The sequence below is a fragment of the Engraulis encrasicolus genome, chromosome 10, assembly GCF_034702125.1.
Source record: "Engraulis encrasicolus isolate BLACKSEA-1 chromosome 10, IST_EnEncr_1.0, whole genome shotgun sequence".
In the NCBI taxonomy this organism is placed as follows: Eukaryota; Metazoa; Chordata; class Actinopteri; order Clupeiformes; family Engraulidae; genus Engraulis; species Engraulis encrasicolus.
The window spans coordinates 15,521,711-15,546,222 of NC_085866.1; the positions used below are offsets into that span (position 1 = coordinate 15,521,711).

General features: G+C 44.6%; 2 protein-coding genes across 6 annotated transcripts; one reads left to right on the forward strand and one right to left on the reverse strand.

Moving 5' to 3' along the window:
* Nucleotides 1-673: 673 nt before the first annotated feature.
* Nucleotides 674-5,483, reverse strand: hnrnpa1b (heterogeneous nuclear ribonucleoprotein A1b). Of its 5 annotated transcripts, XR_010036359.1 has the most exons (11): nt 5,375-5,483; nt 4,537-4,653; nt 4,273-4,419; nt 3,966-4,176; nt 3,690-3,863; nt 3,520-3,585; nt 3,260-3,430; nt 2,575-2,757; nt 2,215-2,297; nt 860-933; nt 674-764 (listed from the first exon to the last, which is right to left on the reverse strand). XR_010036359.1 is itself a non-coding variant. In XM_063208155.1 (10 exons), the coding sequence occupies exons 1-9, from the start codon at nt 5,384-5,386 to the stop codon at nt 2,227-2,229; spliced, it is 1,119 nt and encodes a 372-aa protein (XP_063064225.1). In that variant the 5' UTR covers nt 5,387-5,483; the 3' UTR covers nt 1,631-1,972; nt 2,215-2,226. The 5 variants fall into 5 exon arrangements, 4 of the variants coding, with proteins under 4 accessions (XP_063064225.1, XP_063064223.1, XP_063064224.1 ...); XM_063208155.1 differs by lacking the exons at nt 674-764; nt 860-933 and adding an exon at nt 1,631-1,972 and having other exon boundaries at nt 2,575-2,730; nt 3,526-3,585; XM_063208153.1 differs by lacking the exons at nt 674-764; nt 860-933 and adding an exon at nt 1,631-1,972 and having other exon boundaries at nt 3,526-3,585.
* Nucleotides 5,484-6,016: 533 nt separating this feature from the next.
* On the forward strand, nt 6,017-17,000 carry cbx5 (chromobox homolog 5 (HP1 alpha homolog, Drosophila)). The gene is made up of 6 exons (XM_063208156.1): nt 6,017-6,167; nt 7,401-7,483; nt 7,581-7,775; nt 8,165-8,387; nt 12,704-12,804; nt 15,312-17,000. The coding sequence occupies exons 3-6, from the start codon at nt 7,630-7,632 to the stop codon at nt 15,448-15,450; spliced, it is 609 nt and encodes a 202-aa protein (XP_063064226.1). The 5' UTR covers nt 6,017-6,167; nt 7,401-7,483; nt 7,581-7,629; the 3' UTR covers nt 15,451-17,000.
* Nucleotides 17,001-24,512: the final 7,512 nt, after the last annotated feature.

Consider the following 24,512-nt stretch of genomic DNA (forward strand, 5'->3'; position numbering starts at 1 on the left):
TGAAGGCTGTACTCTCTTTGGAGCTCTTCAAAAGACAACACTTGCAACAGAGCAGTGAATGAATTTGATTATAAACCCTTGTGCATTTCCTGCCCACATAGGCTTTTTCTGCACAAGAACTTTATTTGTGAAAAGCATTTTGTAAAAGAACTTCTCTTGCCTGGATATTTGATAGCATTTTCATAAAACCTGGTGTAATAAGCAAGAACCTCCGCAATACACGAATTCAGTCATGTTTTGCAAGCTAATTTTCAGCTCTTAACAGAAATTTCCAGTACCATATGCAAAAAAACACTTTACTCCTCCAAGTAGGCACATTTCAAACACTTTAAAATCCAAGTAAACGTTTGCTCCTAGCTCTGGTGGTCTGCCTTTGTTGCTCCTGCAGGCTAATGGCAATATGAAAGGAAAGTGTCCCACAATAGAAAACTAGAACTTAAAAATTCTGCAATCCAACCCCAAAATTGCCAACCCAATCACCATCACGTTGCCTTTCCTGCTTTAAGTATCAGCATTTGCTGTTGACTAAATGAGTGTTTTATTTAAGACAATATTTTACACAATTGCCTGAATGTTTGATGTTCTGAAAACCTCTGTAGGCTGTCCAGGAGCATTGCAGTGTGTTATACATTTAACAGTATGCCCCAGTACTTCACATAAAAGAATCCAACTCTTGTGTAAAAGTATTAAAAATATTTTATTAAAAAATAATCTTGTAAAAAGCCCTTTAAAAAAATCTTGTGTAAAAATTCGCCATCTCTGCCCTGTGGGTGAGAAATGTCAGGAGAAAGTTAAGACTTGTTTTTTAAAAAAGGAGAAAAACAAACGTAACATTTTCAGCTTTAAGATTCATACACACTTTTCTCTCCATGTTGTCAGTCATGTCAAAGGGAGCACTTAGTGGCCAGCTCCACTCATTTCATCCAACAGTACCTGGAAAAGAAATCGCACTCTTGAATTAAACGGTTTAAAACACCCTTACAATTGCAGACTACCTACTAGCTCATGCATTACCAAAGGTGTAAACTACTCATTACTCAATCTACTGAACATTTAACCTCAAACTCTGGAGAAAAACTACTGGAATAAATTCAAAAGTTTCAGGGAGCCATAGACATGGTCCAACAACAGTTCTGATGAAGAGTCCATTTGAAAAGGCTGTTCTTACCTAGGAGAGCTTAACGCTCTATGGCAGTTGTGGCCTGCTAGTCTCACTGGGAGACCTGTACTCACTTTCCCCTGCTTGCTCCTGGGGATGCTCGCTCTACTGGCCTCTCCCTCAGCTTGCTTCCATGGTTAGCTTTGCTCGCTCACATGTAAGCTAGCCCACAGCTGTCAGCTTCCCTCCACGCACTTCACATTTGTCCTCACAGATTGCCAGCTGTTTATGCTTGCACGTTGCAGTGTCTTTACAACAGTCTTTTGTTTCGTTTTGGCAGTTGGCCATGTGTGTAGACAAAGTCTTCTTGGATTGTTGTACATGTTCCTAGTGTTCGTATGTGTTGGTGCAGCTTTGAACCCTAATGGCCCTGCTTGTAACCATTTTATTTTAAAAAGCAGGCCAAATGAAACCCCACACCCACCAACCCGCCTCCCCCATTGCCCCGAAGAGACTAGCAAGAACGGGATCTCGGTTTTTAAAAAAGGAAACAAGTTTATTTAAACTTGATTGGGTGCATTTACATAAAAATAAAGATGGGACCGACTTAAAAGTAATCTACATGTAAAAACCTTGTTGGAATGCTTATCCATAAATGACATAAAATAATCCTGCATGACAAAAACAATTGATGAAGCCTCACACATGATTCTTGCACTATTACACATTTCTTCTTGTGTGGCAGCGGTAACCTGCCACAACTGTTAGGCTGAGCAGATCTAGCAGAAGTAAACCTGCAGCTGCCCTGTCATCTCTCCTGTTCTCCTCCTGTCTCTTCTCCTGTTCTCCACTCTCCTTCCTAAGTACTGAGTCCTGTTGAACAATATGGAACAACATTGTTAAACCTGTAGACTGGCTTTTTTGTCATCTACAGATCCATACCAGGCACTTAGCAAGAAAGAAATGAAAACTTGAGTCAAGAAAGGTGCTCCTCTGATTCAGTCATTACACTACTACACACATGTGCACAGCACATACCCAACAGTCAACTTTAGAAAAAAGGTTAAGTTAGCTATAATCATATCAAAAGTAAGACAGATTTGGTGGGTACCAACCTGTCCAAATGTCTAGTAACGTCGTCCTCCAGAGCCACCACCGTAGCCGCCGCCGCCACCTCCAGATCCGCCTCCGTAGCCACCTGAGGGACCACATCCACACATTAATCACCAAACTATAGTCACTACAAACCAAAACGGCACACCACTTCCACAGTAGATTTGGGCAAGTGAACACTGAACAAGATGGAACTTTCCAATAGTCCAATGCTAGCAGCCTTGTTAGACCGGGAAAAGGACATCCTTCCATGCTGGTAGGGGGAGGTTACCAATTGCACAAACGCAACATGGCCACTAGTTGGTGCCAGATATCAAGTGACCAAGGATTTGAGGAAAGCCCTTCAGGGACATGTGACTTACCACCATAGGGGCCACCACTCCTGCCGCCGCCGCCACCTCCACCACCTCCGAAGCTGCCGCCCTTCATTGGGCCATAGTTGGAGGCCTGGTTGTTGTAGTTGCCGAAGTCATTGTAGTTTCCACCGCCACTTCCACCTCCACCACCTCCAAAGTTGCCTAGATTTTTTTTAAAGACATCGGTGTCTTTGAATACACAATAAATCAATTAGTGTTGCACCGATAACATTTTTTGGCCCCGTTACGATACCCGACTGTGCAGTATCGTCCGACATCGATACTACCATTTGAAATGTATATACAGTATATAGTATAAGAGCTGCATAAGTTACTACGTTGACACAACATCATTGCATCATGGCTTTGTCCGGCTGCTGCTTACCTTTGTGAAACAGGAAAATACTAATATTGTACAAAGTGAATCCAGTACAATGTTTTATACTTTTAAAATACCCCACTATAAAAATGACTAAATTCAAGGCTGCGTGCAAGTGTCATACGAGTATCTGTAAATGGCATCTGTGCCCTACTTGTTGGTACTCGGCGATACCACCATTTTAGTGCAGTATCTGGGCCCCGTCCAATATTGGTATCGGTGCAACACTAAAATCAAGACACATTTGGATTTCCCACTTCTAATACAGAATACACACGTCTCCCTAAAACAGAACCAAACTTGAGTCCTTACCACCACCATAGTTGCCGCCGCCATTGCCGTTGTAGCCATCACTGTAGCCGTTTCCTCCGTATCCGCCACCCTGGTTGCCATAGCCTCCGCCGCCTCCACCGCCACCTCCGTATCCACGGTTACCACCTCCATAGCCTCCGCCACCACCACCAGGGCCGCCGCCATAGCCACCTACAGGACAGTAGTTAACACATTAGCGCTTCAGCCAATAAATACTATGGTTGCAAACTGATGCCAGAGTGCTTAAAAACTGTATTCACCGTCACCTCCATAACCGTTGTTATAGCCATCTCCACCACCATATCCACCGCCGCCACCGCGTCCACCTAAGGGGGAGGGGAAAAAAAAGTCAATTAAATATTTATATATCCATCAGACAGTAAACATCTACAGGGTTTATTTATATTTCGGCAGACAGTTGAATACTCACCACGGCCTCCTCCTCCAAAGTAACCATCACGGCCCCCTCCAAAGTCGTTGCCGTAACCGCCACCTCTGCCAAAGTTGCCGCCACCACCTCCCCTTCCAGAGCTCTGCATCTCCTGTTTCGAGAGGGCCTTCCTCACCTCGCAATTGTGGCTGTTAACTGTGTGGTATTTCTGGACTGTTGGAAGTTGAGACAGGTTAGGGCAGGCCATGGGTCACCACAGTGAATATGCATGCACCAAACAATGCATTTAACAGACACTTGTCTCAGGATACTTACTAACGATGCGGTCGACTGCATCATGGTCGTCAAACGTAACAAAGGCAAAGCCCCTCTTGTTGCCGGTCTTGTGATCTACCATGATGTCAATGGCGTCGATTTTGCCGAACTGTTCAAAGTAGTCGCGCAGGTGGCCCTCATCTGTATCTTCCTTGATGCCACCGACAAAGATTTTCTTCACTGTGATGTGAGCGCCAGGTCTGTTTGAATCCTAGCGGCAGAGGGATAAGTACAAACAGTAAACAACTGGTATTCCACCTCAGTCTGCAAGTCAACACAATTTAACAAAATGGAAGCACAAACATACTTCTCTTGACACTGCACGCTTGGGCTCCACTAGCCTTCCGTCGACTTTGTGCGGCCTCGCCGTCATGGCCTCATCGACCTCCTTGACGCTTGAGTAGGTTACGAACCCAAAACCACGCGACCGTTTGGTCTGAGAATCCCTCATGACCTTTTGGAAAGACAACAAAGAAATTCATAACATGTCCTCTCCAGTGATGTCATCGGGTATGAACACAATGAGTCAAGAAACTTAAACATTAGAATGAGTAACAAATGTGGTACCCACCACACAATCTGTGAGCGTTCCCCATTGCTCGAAGTGAGCTCGCAGGCTTTCGTCTGTCGTTTCAAAGCTCAGGCCCCCAATGAAGAGCTTTCTGAGCTGCTCCGGCTCGCGTGGGACCTAGAATGCAAAGCAGGGGTAGGAACACAAAAGCACATCATTTCCAAGCTCAAAACATTCGTGCCGCAAAACTATACAAGAAAAACTGTTCACAATGGACACATAAGCTAATGATAGCTAGCCAGTGCGGCTGCCAACAATAGAATGTAAGCACAGCTAACCGGTCACTGCAAACATGGCTCCGTAATTAATCGATTAATGGAACACAAAATGACCATAGTACCACCAGGATATGTTTTGGGTAATATGCATGATTCACGGTAATACCATAGCATAAAAAAACAAAACAAATTCAGTTTCTTTGGGTACCAATGCTAACTAGCCACCAAACAGCTAACATTGTGCATTCAAAGGACGCTGACGCCGCCATGTTGACATGTGGTTTGGCGTGGTTTAGAACAAAGCGGTGAGCGTTTTCCCTACAACAGAAGAGCCACCAGAGTGCGTGTTCAAAATAACTCTATACATACGGCCAAATGCTACATCTTTACAAATAAACTAATGGTTCCATAGGCCATATAGCCAACAGATTGTATTTGCCGATTACGACAACCATGAGGCCTACAATGGCCGGTAACAAAATGGCGGTGTAGGAACACCCGTGCTCAAGCATCGGTAAAATAAATATACGATTCAACTAATAGATGTGTTGTTTTGAATTTTAACAAATACATAAACACCAGTGCGTAAACATAGATTTGCAAAAACACGGATAGTTTACCTCCTTTGACATTCTGTTCGCTGGTGTCTTCTCCCGAGCTGCAGACTTGAACGAGGAGAATCTAGGACAGACTCTGAAAGACGATAGGGGGTTTGGATTAAATAATTGATAACAGACCAACCCACTCAAGACTGCGATTGGCCAAGATTTCCCGCTGCTGTCCTAGTGTTGTCTCCCATGGCTTCTGATTGGATAGAAATAGACCAATACAGCATGATATCCAATAATACTCTGGCTTACGGGAAACACGAAAACCAATTGGAAATGGCCATCTAAGGAGGAGGAGGTACCATTCTGGCCTAAGAAGAAGAATATGCTTTGAATGATGTAGCCTACTTTCTTATGTAATAAAGTTTAATTGTATCATATTCAGCATGGCGATAGAACAAATATCAGCATTGCGAGTGATATATCAAATTACAATAAAACAATACACCTCACAATGCACCTTTTATATGTCCAAAGCATCACATACACTTGATGAATATTCTTGATCATTTGAGTCGACTGAATGCTAGGAAGGAATATACAAATCGAATTGGAATCACTTATTTCAGTACTGAGAGACAGTAACCAGATGTAGCGATTTTGCATTTTATATAATTTGATGATAAAGCTGTGCATACGCATGCGTGCGCATGGCGGCCATTGTGTCTTTTGGCGCGCTCGAGCTGAGCAGAAAGCTGCGTGCAGTGAGAGGAGAGTAGGAACCAGAACCACGGATGTAAAGCTAGTGGTGTGTCTTACTAGCCTCGCGGTTGCTGTAGTGCCTTGTCTTCTACAAGACTGTGTGGTAAGTGGAGCATATTTTAACGTGGTCGCATTTGCAATTCTGGCTAATATCGTGTATAAATGTAGTTGTAACCTCTGAATTAATCCTGACGTGGTAGTAGTTATCTGAACATAGGCATGCGTCAATGATAACTTGTGGAATAATGATAATCAAATTTCCTGACTGGCCATCCTGGGCTCCTAACCGGGAATGGGTTTTAATTGCACTATTTCTTAATATATGTATATAATGCCATGCGCATTGTGTGCTGTGGGTATGTGAATGCATACATGGCAAGGATACATTTGTTTGATAATTCTTCTCATCAATTCAATCGGCTATCGACGGCTACCAAGCTAACAAATGTTAGCTACCTAACCACTCAGCGCACGCACATTCGCGGAAACAAAATAGGCTAGCTAGGTAACAAGCTAACTGTTTACAAGGGTGGGTAGACGCTTGCTTCAAATTAGCCATGCTTACTGCAAGCCATGGCTTTCAGTCCTAGAAACTAGTTGGCACCATAATTCATGCGTTCATTTGGTGCTGTAATGAAATTGTATTCCTCTTGTTTCTACTGCTAAAAGATGGCTATAGCTTACCACCTCACCTGGTCACTGCCCATAATATCAATCTGTACAAGCGCAAAGGAGAAAAAAACTGTTACATTGGAATGTAATTTTGTAGCAACAGTAGGCCTACATGTAACCATAGTGCAAACACCATTCAATCAATATATGTTCTTCATAATACACTAACATCTAGCATTAAATGGTGTATTGCCTGTGATGTATTCAATAGGTAGTCGAGATATCTAACGGCTAGTTCTGTAGTGAGGTTTTTGGTTTGGATGTGAACATTGTCAGTATAAGACTACACTAAAACTTGGTAGGCTTAGCTTTACGGCTTCATTTGTTACCGTAATCTAGTTTCCCCTCGCCCCCGTTGACTTTAGGAGGCGTGGAGAGAAGGTGAGGGGGGAAATCCGCCACTTCTTGTTAGCATGTGCCAGACCAGACACACTTAAGAGCCATTTATTCCTTACTAAGTAAACACCTGTCTGATCGTGTTGATCAGTAGTCACACTGCCAAGTTTGCTACCCCCCCACAAAGGTTGAAATGCTACTATTGAACCAGGCATGCCCTGATATCAACTCTCAACACTGCATATTTATTCTAAGCAGGTCATTGGGACAGTTGCATTCAGTGGTTGCTCTGCGCTTTTACTTATCCATCTTTGTGGTTTGTTAACAGGAGGCCAGTGGAATTGCAGCTACCTGGACCTTTTAACACTTGCATCAGTCTTCCTGCACATACAGGGCGAAATTTCGCAGCAGGTATGTAGTAATTAATCCAACCACCTTTGCAAATATTCCATCAGTAATTGCAGTGTCTCAAATATTTGATAACGCATCTCTGTTTTCCGCTGCGTAGAAAACGATACCCTTCCTCATTCGGTGATCAGGCAAGCCAAGGTTCAGTAATGGGGAAGAAGGACGAGCGTGATGGGTCTGGATCTGGGTCTGGATCCTCGTCTGATGAGGAAGAGTACGTCGTGGAGAAGGTGCTGGACAGGAGGGTTGTCAAGGGTCATGTGCAGTACTACCTGAAATGGAAAGGCTTCTCAGAGTAAGTTTGGTGTTTGATGCTTATTCTGCCTGTTAATGTGTCATCTCTAACAAATTACAATGATAGGTCACACAATGTACCATTTGCACATGTCCCAAGCATTACAGAATTGATGAATATTCCTGGTCATTTGAATGGTCTGCATGCATGTTAGGATTATAGAAATTACAATCAGTAATTTCAGAAATAAGGCAGCGACCAGATCTAGCACTCTGCATTTTGTACAATTGGATGATAAAGCTGTGCAAATGCATACTTGCGCAAGGCGGCCATTTTGGCATGCTTAAGTTGGGCAGAAGCTGAGTGCGGTGAGAGGAGGAACAGTGTGAAGGTTTTTGACGTAAAGAATCTATATTGTAATTTAAACTAAAACTTGTTTATTCCATCAGGAAGCACAACACCTGGGAGCCAGAGAAGAACCTGGGCTGTCCGGACCTGATCTCGGAATTCTTGAAGACGTACAAGAAGCCAGGCAGCGGCACCCCGGTCAGCAGTAGTGGCAAGTCCTCCAGCTCAAGCGGCTCGGGTCGTGCCAAGGACGCCAGCGGCACCAAGAGGAGCTCGCCAGATGAGGACGAGGATGAAGGCAGCAAGGCCAAGCGGAAAAAAGAGGTGAGATGGATCAAAGGCTTTGGCTATGTCTCAAATCACGCACTTGTGTAAGTGCACTGACAGTCAGTGCACATGCACACAGTGCACTGAGGTCTTCAGTGCATAGTGTTGTGGAAAAGGTTGAGCACTATGCACTGTGCCCTCGCTGGAAGTGACGGCTGAGCATGGCATTAGCTGGCCAAAATAACAGTTGGCTACTGTTTACAATGCACAGCGTCTGGTGTTTGTATTTCCATTTCCTTCACCCCAAAGGACAACAATCACACATACAATACTTTGGTTGGCATGAAAAGATTGGTGTCCCATCAACATTACTTACAGAATTAGGAGACTGTTGACCAAACTTTTCTACTGAACTGAATGCCACATTTCTTCCGTGTCATTGTCAACATGGCCGCCGTTTAGTGCGTGCAGTGTCCATCATTCAAGCACTGCATTTTTCCGCCATTGTTAGGGGATCATCCTGGCACTTTCAGTGCACTGGCTCAACTGAAATTTTCAGCGTGAGTGCCATGGGCACTGAAACACAGTGCCCGAAGTGCACAAGTGCGGCATTTGAGACACAGCCATAGGGTGAGATCTCTGTGACGCACCTGCAACACTTCGCAGTCAATTTGGCTTCTCGGGATAAAACAGGCTTTAGGATTGCAGTTTACGAACTGTCTCTACCGTATCAATCGTCTCTGGCGACCTGGGGATTGAGTGACATTTGAAAAGCACTGGAGAGAGAGAGAGGAAGATCGAGCAGACCTTGCCAAGCAGGCAAGGTTGTGGTTCTCCAAAATGCTGTTGCTATTACAGGGTTCCCGCGGTTTCTAAAAAGTCTAAAATTCAGAAACTGTGATTTTAGGCCTTAACAAATCTGAAAAACAGCCAGATTTTCATCCTAGGTCTAAAATTTATTTTACCTAGGTTTAAAAAACGTTGCTGCCATTAATTCCTGCAGAATTTTAAATATTGCGATTGACTGCGAGGCAAAGTACCCTAATACAAAAAATAAATAAAGAGATGTTCGCTTTCGGCTATGTGCGTCTGTCTGTCAATGAAGTGAAAGGTGAACACTGACCGTAGCATTTTAGCCAATCAGAACTAGAATGGGGCGGGTCTCCTGAGTAGCACTGAGCAGAGATCCCTGCTTTGCCTCAGCTGTCGGCTACGTGCCCATGTGGAAAAATTATTTGCGTGATCGCAGGATATTTCTAAAAGAAATGGCTTTGGGCATGTGCTGGCTTCTGGAAAGCGTCTACTGTATGCATCTAGTGGCAAAAATGTTTCGTTGGGCGACGAGATCCCGCTTATTGCCGTTGTCCAACAACTTCACCCTCCATGTGGTTAACTTCCAGCGAAAAACAAGACAGTTTCAGCGGAGATCGCTTCTTACTGTGCCGTAGTTATCACAAAAATACGACAACGAAATTGGAATCCCTGCACACGACGCAAGACCTCTCCTGTGAAATACTTGTCTCATGTCAGCTGCATCTAGGCAAAGCATTTTCGCTCGCTTCCCTTCTCGCTTCTCTTGACAACTGTTTCCATAGGTAAACAAAATTGGCTAAGGCAGATGTATCTGGTTTATCGGGAAATTGGCAGTATAATAATTGGAATAACCCAATTGTTTAATCTGATTGAAATCTAGCGACTTAAACTTGTGAAAGTAGAGCATGGCTTTAATGCAAAGTGGCACTTTGTTGTTTCCGTATGCATTTCAGGGACAGCGTCCGTTCTAGATTGAACAGCGCATCGTAACGAAGATTCTCTGCCACATTCCATTACGCTACCCTGCGCAGCTCGTACTCGTCGTAGCCTACGTGCTCCAATCCATTTCAGTGTAGGCTATCAACATTATTGATCCAACAGCAATGCTACAGTTTTTATTACTGTGCATGGACAGGGGTGTTAACAAGTTATGTTAAAGGGCAATTCCGGCCAGTTTGGATTCATATCCCATCTTGGGTGGACCCAGGGAAAAGGATGAAAGGGGAAACCGCGAGAAATGTTCATGCGTGCTGCGCAAAGTTGTTCAATTGCGCTGTTTTCGGTTAAACCCTGGCCCGTCGGGCAGGTATTTGACCTGTTTTAAAGCTCCTAGCGTGCATTAAAACCCTTTTGAACACTTTGGCCGTGGCGTGTGGGTCCATACAAGTCGATCTAGTGGTTCACAGTTCCATTAGGTAGCACAGATACGATACAACAGGAGTTTTCAAAAGTGGCGCACCTACCTCTTTCAGCTTCCGCCTTCCAACTACGTCCGCAAAATGGTTCGCCAAAGTGATACTTCATAGTAATCCATTTTATTTTTGTCCACCAAAGACGAGCCACAAGAAACATATTCACACGTCTCCATGTCCTGTGTTGTTATTGTCTCGCAGATTCACTTCTCTGTCACTGAACGCAGTTTAGTGACGTCACGGTGTCACATGACTCCTGGAAGGAACGCACATTCGCTCATCCAGTTATTATACAGAAGCTAGAGAGAGAGGCGCTGTCGTAATATACTGTTTAATATTTTGAGATGGATCCTCCGTTGGGGTGGTTCAATTGAAGAGTTTGGTGGCCATGGTTATCTTTTTTGAACCAGAATATTTGTTACAGATAAAGAATTATTCCTTCCAGGAGTCATGTGACACCGTGACGTCACTAAACTGCGTTCAGTGACAGAGAAGTGAATCTGCGAGACAATAACAACACAGGACATGAAAACGTGTGAATATGTTTCTTGTGGCTCGTCTTTGGTGGACAAAAATAAAATGGATTACTATGAAGTATCACTTTGGCGAACCATTTTGCGGACGTAGTTGGAAGGCGGAAGCTGAGAGAGGTAGGTGCGCCACTTTTGAAAACTCCTGTTGTATCGTACCTGTGCTACCTAATGGAACTGTGAACCACTAGATCGACTTGTATGGACCCACACACCACGGCCAAATCGATCAAAAGGGTTTTAATGCACGCTAGGAGCTTTAAAACAGGTCAAATACCTGCCCGACGGGCCAGGGTTTAACCGAAAACAGCGCAATTGAACAACTTTGCGCAGCACGCATGAACATTTCTCGCGGTTTCCCCTTTCATCCTTTTCCCTGGGTCCACCCAAGATGGGATATGAATCCAAACTGTCCGGAATTGCCCTTTAATGCCTGGGGTTGGTCTAAAACTTTGCTCACAATGGTCTAAAAAAGGTCTAAAATTCGACTTACTGAATCCTGCAAGAACCCTGTGTTAGCCAGTTAGCAACTTGGTTGGCAATTTGTAATGGCATTATCAAGTAATTCACTCTAGTTCAATTGCCAACATTTTTATACATAATTCCATTAATGTAATTTGACTTGCAGAATACTTTTGAGTTCAATGATGGGGAATTGTTTACCCAAATACCATCAAGTAGAGTAGTAGAGTTTTGGGGAGGTGAAGGTATGAAGTACTGTAATAATTTCAGAGCAGGAACTGATTTGGAGTCATTTTGCTAAGCGTTTTTTGTAACAATGTCATGAGCATGAGAAGTCAGGTGTTTACTGTCTGTCTTTGTGTTACATTTTGTTTTCCACTCACTGCTGGTCAGTTGAGTTGTTTTTGCCTTGGCATAACCTTGACCAGAAAAACATGCCGGTAACAGAGAGTCAATGTAATATGTGTTGTTAGTTTCCGTAGTGGTTTCCTGTTTGTACCCACTGACATGACTACTGAAAGGTGCTGAGTTGTTGCAAAGCTTCCAAAGTTTTAGCAACTTACAATATGGTAAAGCAGTCACAATTTGAAAATGGCAACTCTTTTAAGTTGTCCTTGGCTCACAGGCTATCGCCGTTATCATGTCTCAGCTGCACGCTGGGTGCTCGGAGCATTTACAACATTGTCTTAAGTTTGTGGGCGTAATCTAGTTTCCCCTCCCCCCTTAGTTTTAGACACATCAGGTTATTTTTGTGATTCTCACATGATTTCTTAAACTGTGAGAAGGCATTGAGTTAAGTTATCTGTTCTTAGGAACCCCAAACAACTGTCAGTAAGAGTCACTGTTTCTCCCCATGATTTCTCTATGAAGCCTGTGAGCCCTGTGAAAATATATGGCTGCATCTCCAGGGCAGTGAATTCCAAATTGAAATTATTATTATTATTATTATTTGTTGTCTTGGAGGAGAAATTTCATGTAGTAATTGTTGTAATATAACTGGATTGGAGGGGGGTACAACTTTTATGTGCAACCACGTATGTACATGACTGAGAATTTAAGAATGCACTGAAGTTCAAAGTGTGTGTTTGTGAGGGAGAGAGAAGTGAATTCTTTGAATATTAATTTCCCTCTCCCCTTGTTTTTCCCTGTTGTGTAGGAGGCCATCCTGGTGGCGAGGGGCTTTGAACGCGGCCTGGAACCAGAAAAGATCATTGGGGCCACAGACTCCTGCGGAGACCTGATGTTCCTCATGAAATGGTGAGAAGCATTCACTCACTCGGCACACAATAATGCATAGCCCTAAAGTCATTAGCATTTAAAAGGCATAAGATTGTCTGGCTCATCAGCTGGGCAGGCGCCATAGGGAGAGGGTGTGAAAGCACACGCCCGGCCTCAACAGTGCCTCATCAGCCTGGGCAACACTCGTCATACACCCCCATCAGATTGGCAATACTCATACCCCCCCCTCCCCCCGATTGGCAATACCCATACACCCTAGTGGTGGCGATGGCTGAAACGGTCTAGCCAAGTATCACTCTAACTTCTCTTTGTGTGTTTCGCCTGTGAGTTTTGAATGGTTATTTAATTAGAGGAATGTAGTCACATAAGTCATGGTTGCCCTTTTTTGCGATGGGGGGAAAACGAGACACAAACGCGCATTATGTCAGGTAACTTGTTGACATTATAATCCAAATGTTCTGGAAAGAGCATGGTATGGATTTGTAAATTGAGAATGGCAATGATCAACATGATGCTCAAACAATAAGAATTTTAGGAGCGTTGCTGGCTTGATGAGGGCAACTTTTTCTCCCTTTTTAAAGATTTTTTTGTGGGAGACGGGGAGGGGTTGGCAAAGGACCCAGGTCGGGAATCGAATTTGCGTGGCCGTGAAAGTCTGTGAATCGTAATCTGATGAAGTAAGAATATTAAGAGATTACATCACCGCCAATGAACCCCCTCTTCAGATTTCATGGAATGGGCTTTTTTCCAGCCACCTTAGACCTGATCGTTTCATTACATTGCATCTAGCACTCATTTCTCCAAAGTGACTCCTAGACAAGGGCAGAAACTGAGAGCACAGTCAAAGCAAGGTTAGTCCAGATCCATAGAGGTTTCTTTCCTTATGAAGGAGACACTCTCTAAATTGTATTCACATTAAAGACTCATGAAGGATGGGATTGTTTACTGTCATTACATTACACTTAGCTGACACTTCTCCAATGCGACTTAGTTTATTTACAGGGTATTGGTCACAGTATGGGAGCAATATGGGTTTATGTGCCTTGCTCAAGGGAACTTCAGTCATGGATGGAGGTCATGGATGGAGGTACGGACTAGTAAGGATGGGGCTTGAAACTGCAACCCTGTGATCAACAGTTCAACTCCCTAATCATTTATACCATGGCTGTGATTTTCACAGGTTTACGTTTTGTGAACCCATCAAGCAGTTATGTCTGTAGAATATCCCTGATTTTAACTGTAGTACTTGGCATGAATCATTGAATGGGATAAAACCATTGCTGTGGCTAAATGTCTCTGACTGGTTTTCGGGCTCGATCAAGTGGATTTAAAAATGGCACATCTCAATATTTTCCTGTATTGTCTGGGTGTTGGGAGGTGAGCCTATATTATTCTCTGGCAGAGTAGGAATAGACATTTGAATGTTTGGACACATTCAAGGGAACAACAGAGTAAGTTTTGGTGCTTTTGAATAAGTCCATCTCCTGTAGTAGGGAAACGAACACCCTGCTCCTCGAATACCTATTAAAACCAATTCACACCTGAATCAGGCGGGGCAATCACAGGCTAATGACCGTACATTCACACTTCCATGGTATGAACATGCCCCCAGAGTCTGTGTAAAGTAGTGTTTCTCAACGGGGGCAGTACAGCCCCCCAGGGGGCGGTGGGGGAGCTCTAGCGGGCGTTGAGAAGGATACAGCTGAAAGGGGGGTGGTGCTTTGCCATTAGTTCATTTATTTTTTTTAATACTAAGGGGGGCGTTGTCAGGCTTATGATGGGGGGGGGGGGGTTTCAAGGCTTGTGATGAGGCTAAGGGGGCGTTTGTTCAAAAAAGGTTGAGAACCACTGGTGTAAAGATTCAAGACATGGGTGGCTCTCAAAGCTAAAGCACAATTCTGGGGAATGTTGCTTCAGGGAATTTCAATGTACATAAAATTAACTTTGCTTTAGAGGAAGGTTTTGTTTGTAGTTTAAGATGACACATCATTGCATTACAGAATATTTGTGCCATACTATTCCCAGGCCTGAACTAGACTAGAAATGCAATCAGTGACTTAAATTGCAAAGCATTAAACAGCGCAATAACAGGCATACGCTGCTGTGCTTTTTTTGTGTGTGGTGATGCCATGCATGATTCCATTGTGGTCTTTTTTGAAAATTAAACTCATTTTTTTCTTTGTTTGGAAGGCTTTGTTTGAAACTGTGTGACTATATGTGTTCTGTGTCTGTGTTTGGCCAGTGCAGGAAAGACTGATTAGAAGAAGGCAAATCAAGTCTTTATTTGTTTGAAATTCATTTTGATTTTTCAAGACAGAAGCTGCACCTTGCATATAGTGTTTTTTAAAATGCACAAACAGGCTTTGGCCTGTGCGAGTTGAGTTGAGCATTTGGTCCAGCACACTTACAATTGGAAGCATTTAGTCCAGCACACTTACAATCGGAAGCATTTCAGAGTGAAGTTGAAGAGTTGACTTTGAAACTCATGTTGACCTTATGTGTTCTGCATGTCTCCGTCATCACAGGAAAGACTCAGACGAGGCAGATCTGGTGCTGGCGAAGGAGGCCAACCACAAGTGTCCCCAGATCGTCATCGCCTTCTATGAGGAGCGCCTCACCTGGCACGAGGACAGCGACAAAAAGGACAAGAGTGTGGAGGCGTGAGGAGCAGGAGCAGTCTGGCGGTGTTTGGGTCGGGGACCGGGACCCGGACCCGGACCGGACCGGACCGACCTGAACTGTGACCCAGTCTGATCTCACATCAACCTCACCCTGATCGGGTCTCTGTCTCACACACACACACCCTTCACATGTTCCCTCCACGCATCACTGGGTCTCTCACCTTTTTGAGATTTTTATTTTTTTAATCAAAAAAAAAGAAGAAGAAGAAGAAGAAGAAGAAGAAAAAAACAGACGGGGGGAAATGGAAAACAACAAGGCTCGTCCACCCCCTTCTATACACAAATATATTATATCTATATAAATATATATCTCCTTCAACTCAACATGACCAGCTGAGAGACGGTTCAGAACAGAACAGTGATGGCACACATGTCAATGGGATGAACAATGTGATTGACTTCTTCCTTGTTGTTATTACTCTTTTTTTCATGCTTTTATCATGTCATTTATGTTTCAGTCTTCTTACTCATGTGACAAAAAGCAAAAAGACGAGAGAGAAAAAACCTTCGACACTGTAAGTGTGCTGGGATCGGAGACCCCAAGGCCCTTTCATGGATGCTAGAAGATTGTACATTTTCTATGTGGATAGAAACATATGTCAAAGAGCCCAGCAGTCTGATGGTCTTGTATAGGTGGAGAGGAGGGGCCATGACAGCATTTTTTATCTTTTTTTCCTCTCTTTACTGTCGAGTGAAAATTAGCAATGTATAGTCACTCTTGATGCTTTTTGAATGCGCTTTTCAAGCTGTTCAAGATTCTAAGTCTTGTTCAGCTACTTTTTTTGTTTTTATTGTCCTTATCCCCCACATTATGACTTTGGTTTATTTCACCACCCATTTGTAACTTGGTCTTGTAGTTGAAGTCAAATATGAGTTAGATTTGTACTCCTGTGTAGCTTTTATTTTTTTAATCATGTCGTCTATTTTTTTAATCATTTTTTATTTTTGTTGGTTTACGGTCCTGCCATGAATGGTGTATTACTGCCCACAGTATTACCAAATTTTAATCAGTAGTTATAATCACCAGAAAAGCAGTTTTTGTTTTGTTTTGTTTTGAATTTGGACTCCATTGCCCTACCACCTGGTTGGACCGTTTGACAATCCCGCCCACGCTACCCCATGACCAGTCTGCTTTGGTCCTCAACGCTCCTGCCAGGATGCAGCTCTGGTGCTACATCTCCACCTAGTGGTGGGACTGTATGCAAAGGATCGGTTTTTCCCACCAATCCACTGAAAACTCTTTCCAGGAGTCTGAATGCTCTAATGCTTCAGTATTATTGTGGTGGGTGGGTGCGTGCGTAGCGTGGATTATCATTTCAATTTTACGGTTAGCTTTGTACCGCCTTTTTTGCCCCCATTTTACTTTGTATTCTTCATATTCAAATCAAAAGGGGCATTGCATCCTCCCTCCTGATCAGTTTCAGAGTTCCGACCTGTGTGTTCATTTTCAATGTTGTATCATGTGGGATGCTTGGTACAGTCACATTTTGTATGTCTTGTAGCATATTCTAATAAACATACTTTTCAACATTATCCTGTTGTAAGTGTATGAAAATACATGTCACTCAGGGTGACGAGTGATTGCTGCAGTGTTGATTTGTGCTGTGTGTACATTCTCATCTTTTAGCTTTGGCTCAAAAATAATCAGAGCATTTCCATTCCACTACCGTACCAGCAGATGGCGTCAAATAGGACCTGTTGGGCAGCTTCTAAATGTGTCTCTGGCTATCTACATGGCTTGCCTTACACGATCATTTGGTGCAATATTATCAGCTGGTAGGAAAGTGTTCTGTCGCCTTGAGCTCAGCTTTTGAATTATGGGTAGCTTTTCTTTTACTATATGCATTCACCCTAGCTCTATGCATGTTCTAAGCGTGTACAAAAAACTCCCCCTTTTTGGGTCTAACCCTGTAGTGTGCCATTCTATGTGGCACAGTTTGTCTGGGCTTATTTCTAGCACAGGTCCACGGCATGCATGCATACACATGCACTGCTCACTCAGTAGCTCTGGCAACCTCCGCTGCCGTGGAATGTTCCCCAAGGAAGCATCGACACAAAGAAGAGGAGACACAGCGCTGCAAATGGAATGCAAAGGTCGCCAGTAAATTTGCAGCCCTCGGGACGGCTAAAGCCCTGGCAGCGGCAGCGCGAGGACACATGCTTTATGATCTTTGGCCACTATTGCAGACAGTCCTCGCAGCGGTACACGCATGCGTCTGGGCCACTCAGTTCCAGGAGTTGAGCTTTCAGCATCGGGACTCCAGAAAGGAGCGCTGGGGGGGGGGGCCTCGAGTTTATTTGCATGTGCAGGGCCGCTGCCAGCATTTGGCAGGCCCAGGGCAAATTAATCTGAATGGGCCCCTCATCCAATGCATACAATGTAATGAGAAACCAATTCTGGGGCCCCTCTCTCCCTGGGCCTGGGACAACTGACCACCTTGTCCCCACCTGTTGGCTTCCTTGTGCACCCTGTGTGTTCAACCACTCATAACCTGCTACATTATTCCTACCCAACGAGCAACGTGGGGACCTTAAATGCAAGAAAACCAATAGGTGAATGCGCTCTCCAAGAGCCGAACACAACACTGCAAATGAGCTCAGAGCCAAAACATTCGGCAATTTAGATCCATGGGGCATTGATTGGACCCATCCTCAGTCCATAAACAAACACGAATGGACACAAACGTAATTCTGCCTTAAGAGTACACTGGTCTGATGCCCATAGACTGGTGAGTCAGGGACACGCTCTACGGAGAGGGGCTGTAGTTTCAACCTAACCAGGATGGAGTGCACTATCACCATGGCATGTAACATACTAAATTCATGTAAACATAAAGCCAAAGTAAGTGTTTAGTTTGTAAACAGCCGAAACTCTTGTTGGACTTCACTTGTCCTGGTCTGGACGAATACTGGATGAGATCTTCACAGAAGTTAAATTATGGCATGTTCAAGTCCAGTTCATTTGGATTAATGCTGTATTGTCTGTATGTATGTTCAAAACTATGACATCCAAATGATAGGTTGTGTAGGCTACTGAATGTAGCCTACTAGATTTGTGTCACATCTGCAGTAGAGGCAGGCTACTAGTAATCAAGTACAGTAGTTAGGAAATGGATCGCACTCAGTTTTGTCTGTCCCGGCAATGCTTGAATAAAAAGAAAAAAACAAGAAAGAAGAAATTGAGTGCGATCCATTTTACTTCAAATAAAATGAAATAACACGAGCCTATGTGCAGTAAGTGTCCGAAGGCATTGATTTTGTTTATACTTTAGCCATAACCTCATTCGAAATGAACTCTTTGGTGCCTACATTGTGACGGAACGATTTCGAATAATGGGTTGAGATCATTTAGCCAGGGACATTAGGGCCTATAGGAAGGTCTTAATGGCCTTTATAGGTGTGCATATCTTACTGTAATGGCTTCCTCCATTGCCTTATTTAAAAGCCGCCAGTCGGGAGATTCCTGAGAGAGAGGATGTATGCATTGCAGCGTTCCTCTACTCTACTGCTCTGGTGGGTTCATCATTATCTTCATCACCACCATTGCAGTCATCATCATCACCATCATCATCACCATCATCATCATCTGTGTGGGTGGTTCCACCCACTGGGTACCTCATCAGTGCCGAGCCGATGGTGCTGCGACACTAAAACTCCCCACTGTCTCCCGCACCGCACCAAGCACCCCTCACTGTCACCACAACAAACTGAACACTCCTCACTCTTGCCCCACACCACACACACACACACCCCACACAACACCAAAACCAAACACTCTTGGTGTCTCACACCACACTACACATACACCACACACACACACACACACCACACCACACACACACCAGCCTGATCTCCAAAAATTCCGTGCTCCTGGACACGGATGTTAAGGACACGATATCCGTGTCCAGGAGTACGGATTTTGCCAAAATTCCGTGCTCCTGGACACGGAATTGTTTTCCGTGATGGGCACACGGAAGTGCTTTCTATAAGCTATTACCACAGCACTGTGTAAGTCTATCATTAGAAAATACATACCAAATGCTAATCCTAAACAAAATAATACTATAGCAATTTAAGTTGTGCCCTGACCAAAACATTCCCTAACCATAACCTGTCATTAAAGACATTTTTTTTTTAGAAATACCTTTTCCAGTTGGTTGCTAGGCTATAAAATTCATATAATGAATGAAAGAAAACTAGCTGTGCCCAGACCAAAACAATCTCTAACCCTAACCTGTCAGTAGGAAATGTTTTTTTTTTTAGAAAAAATATTTGAAATTAGAAAAATCCTGAGAAAACACAAGAGTGTGGAAACATAGAGCTATGGGAGTAGCCTATAGAGAGAACACTTCTCTGTGTCCATCACTGAAAACAATTCCGTGTCCAGGAGCACGGAAAACAATTCCGTGTCCAGGAGCACGGAATTTTGGCAAAATCCGTGCTCCCGGACACGGATTTTGTGCCCTTTACATCCGTGTCCAGGAGCACGGAATTTTTGGAGATCATGTTGCACACACACACACACACACACACCAAAACCAAACACTCCTCACTGTTGCACCACACCACACTACACACACACACACACACACACACACACACACACACACACACACACACCAAAACCAAACACTCCTCACTATTGCCCCACACCACACCACACACACACACCACACACACACTGTCTCCTTCACCGCACCACACACTGGCACTAGTTGTGGCATGTCGGAAACAAAGGCTTGTCTGCCATCGCCTCCTCCACTTCCACCTACCCACCTACCTCTGGTGCAGAGCAGACAACCCCCCCCCCCCCACCACCACCACCACCACACACACACACATACATACGCACACCATTCACCTCCCCGCCTATCTCTGGTGTGCCCCCACCACACACACACACACACACACACACACACACACACACACACACACACACACACACACACACACACACACACACACAGACCTCCACGATCCCCACTTCCCTCCACCCCTCCACCCCTTTACTCTCTTTTACCTTTGGTGCCGCCATCTGCCCCCCACATACAGACACACATGCCCTTCACCTCCACCCCCCCCAAACCTCCCCCCTCGATCCATGCTCTCATCTTCACCCACACATCTCTGCACCCCTCCACCTCTGCATGCCACTGCTGTGACCCCCCCCTCCCCGATACACACCCTTCCCCTCCACTGCTGCTCTGCTCTGCTCTCCCCCTCCCTCTGATGCCCCCCCAACACACACACACACACACACACACACACACACACACACACACACACACACACACACACACACACACACACACACACACACACACACACACACACACACACACACGCGTCCACACACCTCCCCACCACCCCCATCTCACCTCACTGCTCCGCTCTACTGTGCTCTCATCTCCACCCGTGGTCGAGCGCGAGAGTTATGGAGGCCATAAAAGGCAGATAATGCATTGTTAACTAATTCTGTCTGCTCAGAGCTGATATATCCCTGCTCTAAATCTCGCCGCCTCCAATAAAATGCAAATGCTAATGCTTGGCCTCTATGAGGCAATATAATTTTTAACCAGGCAAGTGGTACACGCTGAAGGAGGAAGGCGCAGAAGAACCCCCCACCATCCCCTCTTCTGATACCTGCACAGACACCTGGAGTGGGGCAGGTTGTTGACATGAGTGAATGAGAGAGAGAGAGTGAGAGAGCAAGAGACAGAGAGAGACTGAGGGAGGAGAGAAGGAGGCAGAGAGAAGGAAGAATGAGATGAGAGAGAGATGATGAAAGTGTGAGACGGAGAAAAGACTGAGAGAGAGAGAGAGAGAGAATGAGAGAAAGAGAGAGAGAGAGAGAGAGAGAGAGAGAGAGAGAGAGAGAGATAGAGAGAGCGAGAGAGAAAGAGAGGGAGAGGCAATGACTCTTGCGAGAATGATACTCAACACCTTTGGCCATGGCCAGGCTCTGACAGCGGTACTGGGGGATGCCAATGGAGGCTGTGTAATTACTCCAGAGGCCTATAGGCAATCAATGGAGTCTGTTGAGCCGGCGGTCACTCTTACTGCAGCCACTGGCACTTAGAATTAGTGCACAGCATTGACTCCCAGCGCCCCTAAAGGAATTAATAGAAACTCGTCAATGTATTAATTAGGTTTTTTTTTCCAATTTTTTTTTTTTTTTTTACATCAACAACAATGGACAACAAGACTATACAGTATATGTGGCTTTTAAGCAATTGGTACTGTATTTTGCAGTACCAATTTCGTCGTTTTATTTTTATTTATTTTTTACTGCTTTCTATTCTGGAATACAGATTGTCTGCCTGAAACACATGAGTTTGATGGGGGAAATATAATAAAGCTTGTCCAAGAGCCGACCTTTAAGTGACAGCGTGGGTTTACGTGTGATCCCATTCTTAGGGCATTTGTAAAATGGATAGCACTCCCATGACACAGTTTGCATAATCTGTTGGGACCTATCTGTATCGATCCCAATCTATATTTTAATTACCCCCCGCCATTTGTCTGCCATCTGTTAATAACGGCTGATTTGTACTCTTTCATAATTCTGGTCCCGTACTGTAATTAAACCATAAATTAATTTGCGCCGTGTCGGGGATGAGGGAAAAAAGATTAAAAGCATTATGCAGGCTGGTGGCCAATGCTCTTCCATTAATATGCACAGTGCGGTCGGGCGGTCGGGCGGTTTGCTTGGTGTTCCTACAGTTGTTTACCACTGATATGAGTCCTTATAATGGCACTGTGATGCACTGCTCTTTTGAATAATAAAACGGGGTAAAATATATGTGATTTATTCATGAAGAAAACTCACTGCAGAATAAAAAACATTTTGAAGGGGAATTAAAATGTGACATTTTTATAAAGGATACATTTTTAAGATTCTATCTCTTGCATGTGTTGTGGGTTACTCTGTCTGTGGTGTACCCGGTCCATATCACTGCAGGTTTGGTCTCTACTTTGATCAGGACACCAACCGCAACCAGCCATACTGTTATACAATTACATTCAGTGGCAAAGTTTATTTTTCAAAAAATAGGCCTACAAATATTCCCTTTTATTTACATACAGTAAGTAGACAGTAACTGGGTTTCTACTGCAGGCCACAGCCTTCTCTCTCTATCTCTCTCTCTTTCTCTCTCTCTCTCTCTCTCTCTCTCTCTCTCTCACATGCACACATGCATGCACACACGCACATACACTCAGAACTCAGGGATCCACTATATGTTTTCGTGGTGACTGCAATGTTCTTGTGTTCAGTGCACAGTTCTCCAAGCGTTTACGATTTAGGCTTATCGGCGTCCTTTCATGAGAAATGTGTGGACTTGAATTTCACTAAAGCGCTAATCCAGTCCCATGCAGGCCAGGCACGTTTGTTCGGCCCCTGTGACCATTCCAACACCTTTGACTTAGCACAGAACAGTTAACACAGAGTGCACAAAAAGCCCTTTGACGGTGTGGGGTAATACTGTTTTGGAGTATCCATTGCATGCTTTGAATTCAGAGAGGGAATAGACTTTTTAATCCGTCTGGAAAATACATTTTGTGTGTGTGTGTGTGTGTGTGTGTGTGTGTGTGTGTGTGTGTGTGTGTGTGTGTGTGTGTGTGTGTGTGTGTGTGTGTGTGTCTGTGTGTGTGTGTGTGTGTGTGTGTGTGTGTTTGTTAAGCTGGGAGAGAGAGCGAGCGATAGAGCATGCTCTGATTTATTGGCTCCAATCGGTTGAACACAGCTGTCCAATGTATCAAACCAAACCTCATTGGATGCAGCTCAATTATGAAGCCTGCAAAAAAAAAGAGATGAGTTATGCAGAGTTTGGGCCGAACATGACTTTGTGGTAGTGTGGGTGGGGGGGTGGGGGGTGGCTCCTCACACAGGCATCTCTTTCATGTACAACGCTGGTTACAAGCTAACAGCGCTGGAAAACCGCATCGTAAACAAATCTGGACGAGTTTATCTTTTATCCGTATGCAGCACAGATAGCATCTGTGTCAAAACAGGGTCGGAATCAAACAAAAAAGTCTCCCCAGGCATCATTCACAGATGTAAATCACGCTTGGGAATATGGAGGAATATATGCTTCCCTCCCTCCCGCCCTTCCCTTCCTTCATCTCTCCCGTCTCCTCCCTCCCTCACTCTTTCTTTCTCTCTCTCTCTCTCTCTCTCTCTCTCTCTCTCTCTCTCTCTCTCTCTCTCTCTCCGCCCCCCCCTCTCTCTCTCTCTTTCCCTCTCTCTCTGTCTCTCTCTCTCTGTCTCTCTTCATCTCTCCCGTCTCCTCCCTCCGTTCCTCTCTCTCTCTCTCTCTCTCTCTCTCTCTCTCTCCCCGCCCTCTCTCCATCTCTCTGCCTTCTCTCCATCGCTCTCCATCTCTCTTGCCCCCTGGTGTGCCTTTGATATCTAATTTAAGTGAGGTGAGAAGAGGCTGGGCGCGGCAGGGTGTCGGGGCCCTGGCCAGCACACGTGGAGCTCAAGGCCTGAGCGTCAGCACAACCACACAGGCCTCCTTGCAGCCCCGTGGTGCGCTGTGCCGTGCCGCGCCGTGCCGTGCAGTGCAGACCGGCCGGCCTTGCCACTCCCTCACTCCTTCCCATGGAATGGAAACCAAACGGCGGCACATGGCAGGAATCCGGCCCAAAATCCGGGAAACGTGAGAGGATCTGAGGGCTGAGAGGGGTCGGAGCCAGAACCGGAGCCGGAGCGAGCAGATGGGATCTCCAGCAGATGGGATGTTCCATTCGCTTTCCCATCACACTCAGATGTCTGTCTGTCTGTCTTTCTGCCTGCCCATTTGTCTGTATGTCTGTATGAGTGCAAAAGTGGAAAACAAGAAGGTCACCGGCTGCCTCTAGATTTTGAACAGTGGATGTGCATCTGCTCACAAAAAGTTAGAAATAAAAGTAACAAAAATTCTGTGCACACAAGGAATTCCTTCATACATCGAGGGTTAGTTAAGGTTACTTAAGACTGTATGTATAGTGCTATCACTCCATGATGGCAAAGTTATATGGGTTAACTTATATGTATGTAATATG